The 10,861-nt window shown below is 42.4% G+C and overlaps 1 protein-coding gene across 1 annotated transcript in view; it reads right to left on the bottom strand.

Moving 5' to 3' along the window:
- Positions 1-4,989: 4,989 nt before the first annotated feature.
- Positions 4,990-10,861, bottom strand: part of KCTD9 (potassium channel tetramerization domain containing 9) — a 35,795-nt gene continuing 29,923 nt past the window's right edge. Inside the window, exons 8-12 of the mRNA XM_056571145.1 lie at positions 10,405-10,500; positions 7,770-7,919; positions 7,314-7,419; positions 5,697-5,830; positions 4,990-5,581 (exon numbers count right to left, since the gene is read on the bottom strand). Of these exons, the coding sequence (XP_056427120.1) occupies positions 5,465-5,581; positions 5,697-5,830; positions 7,314-7,419; positions 7,770-7,919; positions 10,405-10,500 (603 nt within the window). The 3' untranslated portion in view covers positions 4,990-5,464. The remainder of the gene's footprint in view (positions 5,582-5,696; positions 5,831-7,313; positions 7,420-7,769; positions 7,920-10,404; positions 10,501-10,861) is intronic.

Here is a 10,861-nt window from a genome sequence, read left to right as displayed (position 1 = left end):
CCTGAGCCTTTACAGGGGTTATCCCAAGATTACAATTTCTCCCCTTTATTTACTCTGATAAACTGCTCACCAGGGATCAGGTTAAATGCTGCCTATGTCTATGTCAAGGGGAGGGGTAAGTAGAGAGAGGAGAGTGATTTAAAGGAGTAGTCTACTGCAGACTATTCCCACTCCATTGTGCCCGGGATGAAAAAAAAAATTAGAAAACTAACTTTCACTCCCCATCCTGCGTTCCGCCGGAGCGCCGCTCCAGCTGACCGGTCCTCCAGTCTGGTCTTCCTTTGCACGGATCGTCACAAGGCGCTCAGCCTATCACCGGCTGCAACAATGTCACGTCTCGGCCGGTGATAGGCTGAGCGCCGTGTGACGATCCGTGCACAGGAAGAAGGATGAAGACCAGACCGGACCGGAGGGTCGATCAGCTGTAGCAGCAATCCGGGGGAACGCAGGAAGGTGAGTGAAAGTTTGTTTTCTATTTTTTTTCATCCCGGGCACAACAGAGTGGGAAAAGTCTGCAGTAGACTACTCCTTTAAGAGAGCCAAAAGCAAACAGACTGCAAAGATTATACCCATATATAAGTATTAGTTCTTATCCAGTTTTCACCACTTAATACTGCCCTATAATGTCCTCCATGCTGCTGCTTCTTTAGGGATATAGGGAAGCAGGATTCACTCTCCTGTGTGCAGTGTATTGGAGACCTTATAAAGAATAGTCTACCCACTAGCTCAAGACAACTAAAAATTAGACATGAAGCCTGTGGAATGAAGAACTGGTGAATAAAATGCCATAAATCAATATGCCATATATAGTGCTACACCTCATGTATACACATGACAACTTATCCAGAAAAGTCACCTGAAACGGCATCTACCCTTTAAAAGGGGTTATCCAGCAAAAAACTTTTTTTTATACATCAACTGGCTCCAGGAAGCTAAACAGATTTGTAAATTATTTATATAAAAAAAAAATCTTAATCCTTTCAGTACTTATGAGCTGCTGAAGTCGAGTTGTTCTTTTCTGTCTAAGTGCTCTCTGATGACACCTGCCTTGGGAACTGTCCAGAGTAGAAGCAAATCCCCATAGCAAACCTCTTCTACTCTGGGCAGTTCCCGAGACAAGCAGAGATGTCAGCAGAGAGCACTGTTGCCAGACAGAAAACTCAACTTCAGCAGCTGATAATTATTGGAAGGATTAAGATTTTTTTTTTGAAGTAATTTACAAATCTGTTTAACTTTCTGGAGCCAGTTGATTATATATATATATATATATATATATATATATATATATATATATATATATATATAAATACCCTTTTAACTTCACAATTTAATGGATGTCTGAGGTAGTCTGAAAATTACCACCCATTTCATAAAATGAGGTTACTGCTGTGTCCCCTATCCGTTTCACACTGTAAATATCCTAGTTCTGATCGGCTGCTGTGCTTAAGCACAAGCTCAGCATATGTTTACAGACAGTAGTGCCTTTGTAATAGCTGATTTCTATTAGAGCAAAGCTAAACCGGATTAAATAACCACAGGGCACTAAACCGCTGGTGATGAAATAGGGATACATTGCAAAAGAGACTCAATAAGGGTCTGAAGGACCTGCTATAATAAATGCATATAAGAACCTATGGTAAGAATTTTTCCACTAGAAAGTTCATCACCCTTGTCCATAGATAGTTTATGACAGTTTTCCCAACCAAGGTGCCTCCAGCTGTTGTAAAACTACAATTCCCAGCACTTAAAAGTACCACGCAAAAAAAAAAAAAATATATATATATATATATATATATATATATATATATATATAATAATATTTTTTACATACAAGCCTGGCTGGAGCCTTTAGGAAAGCAACAGTGTTGTATATATATTTATATAACTGTAGGACAGTGTTTTCCCAACAGTGAGCCTCCAGCTGTTGCAAAATTACAACTCCCAGCATGCCCGGAAAGCGCGATCCACCATAGAGGTGGCCGGAGTGCTTACCTCTGTTCCCTGCTGTCCCGTAGCTCTGTCATTGGTAAAGCCTGGCTGGACTAGGCTCTATCAATGGATCGAAGAGCGCACAGATCAATGGAGTTCAATAGAACTCTATTGATCTGTATGAGGAATCTAATGATTCCTCCTAAAAGTCTAAGTGTAAAAAAAAAATGTTTTTAATAAAAAAGTTTAAGACACACATTAACCCCTTCCATGTTAAAAGTTCAAATCAACCCCCTTTTCCTATATAAAAACATGTAAACATAATAAAAATAAACATATTTAGTATCACTGCGGCGTAATTTTACGAACTATTAATAACATTATGTATCCCTATACGGTAAATGTAAAAAAAAAAAAAAAAAAAAAAAAAAAACAAAACACAGATTACAATTTTTATAATATTCCAGAAAAAAAAAAGAGTTAAGAAGGGATTAAAAAGTCAGATCAATACCAAAATGGTACCGATACAAAAAAACTGATTATGGCGCAAAAACTGAGCCCTCATACAGCCTGGTATGCAAAAAAAATAAAAATAAAGCTACAGGGGTTAAAAAATGGCAATTAAAAAAAATTCTAAAAAGTTCTGAATTTTTAAAAAATTTGTAAAACGTGACGGAAACTATACAAATCTGGTATTGCTGTAATCAGGCGGCCTAAAGTATCAAAACAACATGTTATCTCAACCACAAAGTAAATGGCGTAGAAAAGAAAACTAGAAATGAGCGAACTTACAGTAAATTCGATTCGTCACGAACTTCTCGGCTCGGCAGTTGATGACTTTTCCTGCATAAATTAGTTCAGCTTTCAGGTGCTCCGGTGGGCTGGAAAAGGTGGATACAGTCCTGGGAGACTCTTTCCTAGGACTGTATCCACCTTTTCCAGCCCACCGGAGCACCTGAAAGCTGAACTAATTTATGCAGGAAAAGTCATCAACTGCCGAGCCGAGAAGTTCGTGACGAATCGAATTTACTGTAAGTTCGCTCATCTCTAAAGAAAACCACCAAATCTGCTAAATTATCTTTTACTATTTCAATTTCACTTCACCGATTATATATCTATATTTTTGTTTCGGAGAATATGTTATGGAAAAATTAAAAGGTGTCATTTTAGTAGGTAGTTATGGCCATTATAGGGCGAGGAGGAAAAAATTAGAGTGTAAAAGCGAAAATTGGCCGGGACAAGTGGATTGTCATGAGGGACAAGTAGATTTTGCTCCATTTTAGTCCCGTGGACAAGTAGTTTTTTTATTAAATTTCCACACCCCTGTATGCTGCAATACCAGACACAGCCAGTGGAGGAGAGTGGCGCAGTTTCCCCTTACAGTACTGGTCTAATCTCCTCCTGCTGCATACAAGTATAGAACGAAGGCAGTAAAAAAAGATGGTCGCACCAAAATCATTCCAAAAATATTTATTGAATATATAGGGGTGAGGGTAACAGTTCAGCATTTTATACTGTCATTTTGCATAACTGAGTAATAGCTTCAGAAGCAGCTGTGACAGATCACTTAAGGCACTCGGTAACCCCGCGACGGCTGGGCCGCAGAACACGGGGCGATACAGCTATGATCGGACTTCTCTACCCCCCTCCCCATGATGTGCTACATAGTTTGTAGGAGTCCCTTCCCCGCCTCTCTCCCTGTACATATACCCTGTATTTGGTTTTCTGTAACCTTGAATCATGCTTCTCAGTACAAGATCCTTTCCTATACATACTGATAACTACTGTGCTACACAATATGGACTGTATATGCATAGAGAAGAACGGTTTCACGAGGTTGTATACTTACTTGGCAAACCCCAAAATAGTTGATATATAAAAAGAAAACTGCAGCTCAGGTGAAGCCCCTTAAAGGGGTACTCCACTGCCCCAGTGTTTGGAATATTTAGTTCCGAACGCTGGGTGTGGGCTGGGGGGTATTGACGTCACAGCCACTCCCCTCGGGACGTCATGCCACACACCCTCAATGCAAGTCTATGGGAGGGGGCGTGGCATCCGCCACGCCCCCTCCCATAGACTTGCATTGAGGGGGCATGGCCGTGACATCATGACACCCGCAGCCAGCGTTCGGAACTAAATGTTCCGAACGCTGGAGCAGTGGGGTACACCTTTAAATGCCACGCCCCCCTCCCATAGACTTGCATTGAGGGGGTATGGCATGAGGTCACGAGGGGAGTGGCTGTGACGTCAAGACCCCCCAGCCCACACTCTGCTGGGGCAGTGGAGTACCCCTTTAAAGGGGTACTCCGGTGGAAAACTTTATATAATATATATATATATATATATATATATATATATATATATATATATATATATATATATATAATATATTGTTTTTAAATCAACTGGTGCCAGAAAGTTAAACAGATTTGTAAATTACTTCTATTAAAAAATCTTAATCCTTCCAATACTTATTAGCTGCTGAACACACAGAGGAAATTATTTTCTTTTTGGAACACAGAGCTCTCTGCTGACATCACGAGCACAGTGCTCTCTGCTGACCTCTCTGTCCATTTTAGGAACTGTCCAGAGTAGGAGAAAATCCCCATAGAAAACATATGCTGCTCTGGACAGTTCCTAAAATGGACAGAGATGTCAGCAGAGAGCACTGTGCTCGTGATGTCCGCAGAGAGCTCTGTATTCCAAAAAGAAAAGAATTTCCTCTGTAGTATTCAGCAGCTAATAAGTACTGGAAGGAATAAGATTTTTTTTTTTATATATATATATATATATATATATATAAGTAATTTACAAATCTGTAACTTTCTGGCACCAGTTGATAAAAAATAAAAAAAATAAAAAAAAAAATGTAAAAAAGTTTTCCACCGGAGTACCCCTTTAAAGGGGTACTCCACTGCCCCAGCAGAGTGTGGGCTGGGGGGGGTCTTGATGTCACAGCCACCCCCCACGTGACATCATGCCACACCCCCTCAATGCAAGTCTATGGGAGGGGGTGTGGCATCCACCACGCCCCCTCCCATAGACTTGCATTGAGGGGGCACGGCCGCGACGTCATGACCCCGGCAGCCAGTGTTCGGAACTAAATGTTCCGAACGCTGGGGCAGTGGAGTGCCCCTTTAACCGTGAAAAAAAAAAGTCTCTAAACTTTCCAGCAGCCAACAAGTAAATGATATGCAAGGGTTTAACCCCTTGGCTACCTAACATGTCAGTTCCAAATTAGGGCTGAGCTGGTGGCCCCACAACACCATACGCTGTCCTGCCTTCCTGGCACGATTGTATTGTTCCACCTAAGCAGCCCAGGTTAAGTTTCGGGTGCAGACATAGGTGTAACAGGCTAGGGCTACATGTATGTAATGTCCCACCACACGAGGGGCATTTTAGAGAAAATCAGTGAGAGTAAATGATAACGGTAGAGAGATTAAATATATCTGCCCCAGCGGTGTGTGCAGTAAGCCGGGCACATCCAGAACACCAGCGACCGGAGGTGAACAGTCTTCAAGGAGACGCTCTGGGTCTATCGGACGCTCTGGGACATGTGTAGTGGAGTCAGCATCTCTTCAAATATTGCACCTTTTACATTGGACCCTCGGAGATTGGCTTCCTGGAGGTCACACCCGGAGAGGTCACAGTTCTAGAAAGGAAGAGAAAAGAAGTAAATGCCACTAATTCATCTTTGCCCCCCCCCCCCCAAAGTAAGCAATTCAAGTCACAGCATTGACCTAGTCATGTGACCTCTGCCCCCTTACCTCCAGGTCTGTCCCTGCTAAGGTGGCACCACGCAGGTTGCAGTTCTTCAATTTGGCATTTTTCAAGGTTGCCACCCGTAGGTTTATCCCGGTCATCTGACTGCCCTCCATATCCACGCCTTTCAGATTAGCACCTGGGTAAAGTAAAAAGCAAAATAAGGTTAGTTAGAAGGCATATTTCTCCATTATGAAAAGTGCAAAGTAGGAGGAAGAAAGCTGGCGCTCTAGTGCCACCCATTAGAAATAGCTACCCTGTAAGTCCATGTCTGATCTTCAAACACACACACATATATTATATATATATTATATAATATATATATATATATATATATATATATATATTATATAATATATATATATATATATATATATATATATATATATATATATATATATATATATATATATATATATATATACATACACACACACACACACACAATGGTCTTTTCTGGACTATTGTAACTTAAAGGGGTTCTCCCATGGAAAATTTTTTTTTTTTTTTTTTTTTTTTAAATCAACTGGTGCCAGAAAGTTAAACAGATTTTTAAATTACTTCTATTAAAAAAATCTTAATCCTTCCAGTACATTTTATGGGCTGTATACTACAGAGGAAGTGCTTCACTTTTTATATTTCTCTGATGTCACGACCACAGTGCTCTCTGCTGACCTCTGTTGTCCATTTTAGGAACTGTCCAGAGCAGCATATGTTTGCTATGGGGATTTTCTGTTCCTAAAATGGACAGCAGAGGTCAGCAGAGAGCACTGTGGTCATGACATCAGATAAATCTAAAAAGTAAAGCATTTCCTTTGTAATATATAGCCCCTAAAAACTACTGGAGGGATGAAGATTTTTTTTAATAGAAGTAATTTACAATTCTGTTTAACTTTCTGGCAACAGTTGATTTAAAAAAAAAAAGTTTTCCATGGGAGTACCCCTTTAAAACCAGACTCCACATACAATACTACAGACAGTTCAGATCTGTGAAACATGTCAATGGCTGGAAGATCTGACCAATCAGAATGGGCATTTTACTGGTAAAACCCCTGTATTACTGAAGTGCATGCACTGACTGGTGTCTGGTAGCGCCCCCTACAGTACAGGGAGGTATTACATGTTCTGTACACTTTACCTGTACCAGGGTTTGCTGGGAGTTGTAGTTTGCCCACAGCTGGAGGCACCCTCGTTGGGAAACAATGAAATAGACAGTGATTTACAGCTCCCAGCAGATCTTTCTTACTTTTATATGTAAGGATTTGCTTTATCTGTATTAGTTATCTACTTATTTTTCTTTAATCCTCAGTTTTTCCTATTTTTGGATGACATTTTGGTGGCTTCAGAACCAATTACCAGGTTTCCATAGAGTTATGGTCTCAACATACAACGGTTTCAACATACAATGGTCGTCCCGGAACCAATTCCTATTGTACCTTGAGGGACCACTGTACTTGTTGTGCCATACGGGATTATCAGCATTTCATAGGGGGAAAAATGGATGAGAATAGAAAAGGTGATTTTTCCGTGCTCAGTATGCGGCCACCTACGGCGGCATTGCCTATCTACTCGTGTCTTAGTAAATAATACAATTTCCTTTATGCTTTTTCTTGTTTTCTAACCTTCCAAATTTGCTTTCAGTCCTGACGGGTCTTCAAAGTTGCAGCCCTTCAGGGAGGCGCCCTCCGCGTTGGAGCAGAGCATCTTCACACCCTGGAGATTAGCTCCCTAGGTAAGAAAACATCATTAACATTTACAGTAAGGACAAGTCGCATGCCTACACACCAGCAGATTGCCTGCAAGGATCCTATAGTGCTCCCATTATTGTGGAGACTCTGGGGGAGATTTATCAAAACCTGTCCAGAGGAAAAGTGGCCCAGTTGCCCATAGCAACCAATCAGATCGCTTTTTTCATTTTGAACAAGGCCTCTGCAAAATGAAAGAAGTGATCTGATTGGTTGCTATGGGCAACTGGGCAACTTTTCCTTTGCACAGGTTTTGATAAATCTCCCCCTCTAACCGCAAAGCTTTATATACGGTGCCCCTTTTTCCCCCCCCAATACCACTACACAGCTTACATCCAATACAGATCCGGACAGGTCCGCACGCTCCAGGCACGCACCGCACAGGTTGGCTTGAGTCAGGTTGCATCCGCTCAGATTCGCCATCTTGAAATTAATATATCGCAGGTCCAGACGGGAGAGATCCGCTCCGCTAAAGTTGAGACCCTGCAACATCAAACTAAAGGGTTAGAAGTAGGGATCGACCGATTATCGGTATGGCCGATAATCACGATTTTGGGCATTATCGGTATCGGCAATTACCTAGCCGATAAGCCGATAGTGCCCCGCACCGCGCCCCCCGCCCCACCGCACCGCGACCGCCCCCCCCCCCCCGACCACCGCATCGCACCCCCCCCCCCCCGACCCACCGCATCGCACCCCCCACCGTAGTTCTGGGCGGTATACCGGTATGGATTTTTGCCCAAACCGCTATACCGGTCGGGCCCCTCCCCCACCCTCCGAGTCAATAAAAAAAATTAAACTTACCCGTAATGGGGTGATCCGGGCCATCCATCCTTCCTGTAGTGTCCAGCGGCATTCCGGGTGGAGGGTGAACCGGTCCGGGCTGTCCTTCTCCCGGGGTCCTCTTCTCCACTTCAGGCAGGCTCCGGCCTAGTACGCTGCATAGACGCCGCTACACCGTGACGTCAGGTGCATGCTGCGCACGGGCGTCACTGCGCAGCGGCGTCTATGCTGCGTTACTAGGCTGGAGCCTGCCCGGAGTGGAGAAGATGACCCCCGGAGAAGGACAGCCCGGTCCGGTTCACCCTCCACCCGGAATGCCGCCGGACACTACAGGAAGGAAGGATGGATGGCCCGTACCACCCTGGCAGGTAGGGGGAGAGAAGCGGGTGGTGGCGGCAACGGCCTATGGCACCGCAAAAGCGACTGCAGTGCATTGATTTAAAGCGTCCGCTTTAAATCAATGATCTGCAGCGGTGTCGCGGGGGATAACTAGCCGATAACTTATACCGATATTCCGGTATAAGTTATCGGCTATCGGCCCTAACCTGCACCGATTATTGGTATCTGCCCTAGTTAGAAGCAATTCCGTGGGAATGTAATATGCAGATAGATTAGATCAGTGTTTCCCAACCAGGGTGCCCCCAGCTGTTGCAAAACTACAACTCCTTGCATGCCCGGACAGCCTTCGGCTGTCCGGGCATGCTGGGAGTTGTAGTTTTGCAACAGCTGGAGGCACCCTGGTTGGGAAACACTGGAGTAGAGAGCGTTTTCATGGTGACAGGTTCCTTTTAAAGGGGTATTCCGGTGGAAAAAAATTATTTTTTTTAAATGAACTGGTGCCAGAAAGTAAAAGAAAAATAAATAAATAAATAAAATAAAATAAAATAAAAAACTGGTGCCAGAAAGTTTGTAAAAGACTTCTATTTAAAAATCTCAATCCTGTCACTACTTATTAGCATCTGTATGCTACAGAGGAAATCCTTTTCCTTTTGAATTTCTTTTTTGTCTTTTGCACAGTGCTCTCTGCTGACACCTGATGTCCGTGTCAGGAACTGTCCAGAGCAGAATAGGTTTGCTATGGGGATTTTCTCCTGCTCTGGACAGTTCCTGATACGGGCATCAGGTGTCAGCAGAGAGCACTGTGGACAAGACAAAAAAATAAATTTAAAAAGAAAAGAATTTCCTCTGTAGCACACAGCTGCTAAAAAGTACTGGAAGGGTAAAGAATTTTGAAAAGAAGTCATTTACAAATCTGTTTAAAATTTTTTGGACCAGTTGATAAAAAAAAAAAAAAAAAAAAAAAAAAAAAAAAAAGTTTTCCACCGGAGTACCCCTGCTGCTGCTGTAGCTCTGCGTGTCTGCTTGTATCTGCGGATTTCCCACCGGCAGTCATGAGCGGACACACAAAGCTATGGCAGCAGAATCAGGGAGCTCGTTCTGCCGTCACTCTGTGACTGCCGGCAGCGCATCCGCAGCATCAGATATGATGCGCTCACTTGTGATCCTACCTTAATAAAAGACAATGGGCCCTGAATTACTAAGAGTGTTGGGTAGTTTTCTTTGTGGGTTTTAATTCCCTAAATTTTTTTTCCACGGTATTTACTACGTTTTTCCTACATTTTGCACTTTTCCCTACATTTTGGTGTTTTTTTTTTTTTTACACATGCTTTGATCTGTCTGGTTTTCCTCAGTTCAAATACACTAAATTTTCTGTGGAAACCTTAGTAAATATGTTGGAATTTTGTGAAAATGTTGGGGACACGCCCCCTTTTTGTGTGGCCATGCCCACTTTTGCACCGGCCGCGCCCCTTTTCCAGGTTCTGGAGAGCTAGTTGTTTTATCTTCCCCAAATCTGGCGCAAATTCTGGCGCAGACAGAATTTGTTGGGCACTGCGCCAGAATCTGGCGCACAACCCCACAAAAACATGTCGGGTTTACAATAGTAAATCAGGGCCATGGTCTAAGCAATATGATTATATATATATATATATATATATATATATATATACACACACACACATATACATACATATATATACATACATATATATACATACATATATATACATATACATATATATACATATATACATATATACATATATACATATATACATATATACATATATACATATATATATATATATATATATATATATATATATTTTTTCTTTTCACTACTCACCTGACAGCGAAGCTCGGATTTGGTTGGTGTAGGAAGGAGAAACCGTATAAATTCTTTCCTGGAGATGGGAGAATGGTCCTCAGCCGGCTGGGAATTCTAAATGTAGTTAAAAAAAACGTAAATGTAATAAATGTAAACTAACTCTAGACGTGGCTGCTTAACCCCTTAGATGCCACAGTCAATTGTAACTTCAGTCACTCACTTCCTGTAAAGCGATGTTCACCTGTGAAATGTATTCCCCACTGAATGCCATACACTGTCATTGCACGGGCGCTGGAGCTGTCACTGTGAGATCACCCTACGAGCCTGGCTGAGTTATCTCTCATCCCAGCCATTTAAAGGAGTATTCCGGCTTTCTACATCTTATCCCCTATCCAAAGGATAGGGGATAAGATGTATGATCGTAGGGGTCCCGCCACTGGGGATCCCCGTGTTCTAGTGGTGTGACGTCACTAGG

The sequence above is a fragment of the Hyla sarda genome, chromosome 4, assembly GCF_029499605.1.
Source record: "Hyla sarda isolate aHylSar1 chromosome 4, aHylSar1.hap1, whole genome shotgun sequence".
In the NCBI taxonomy this organism is placed as follows: domain Eukaryota; kingdom Metazoa; phylum Chordata; class Amphibia; order Anura; family Hylidae; genus Hyla; species Hyla sarda.
This window is presented reverse-complemented; position numbering and strand designations above follow the sequence as displayed.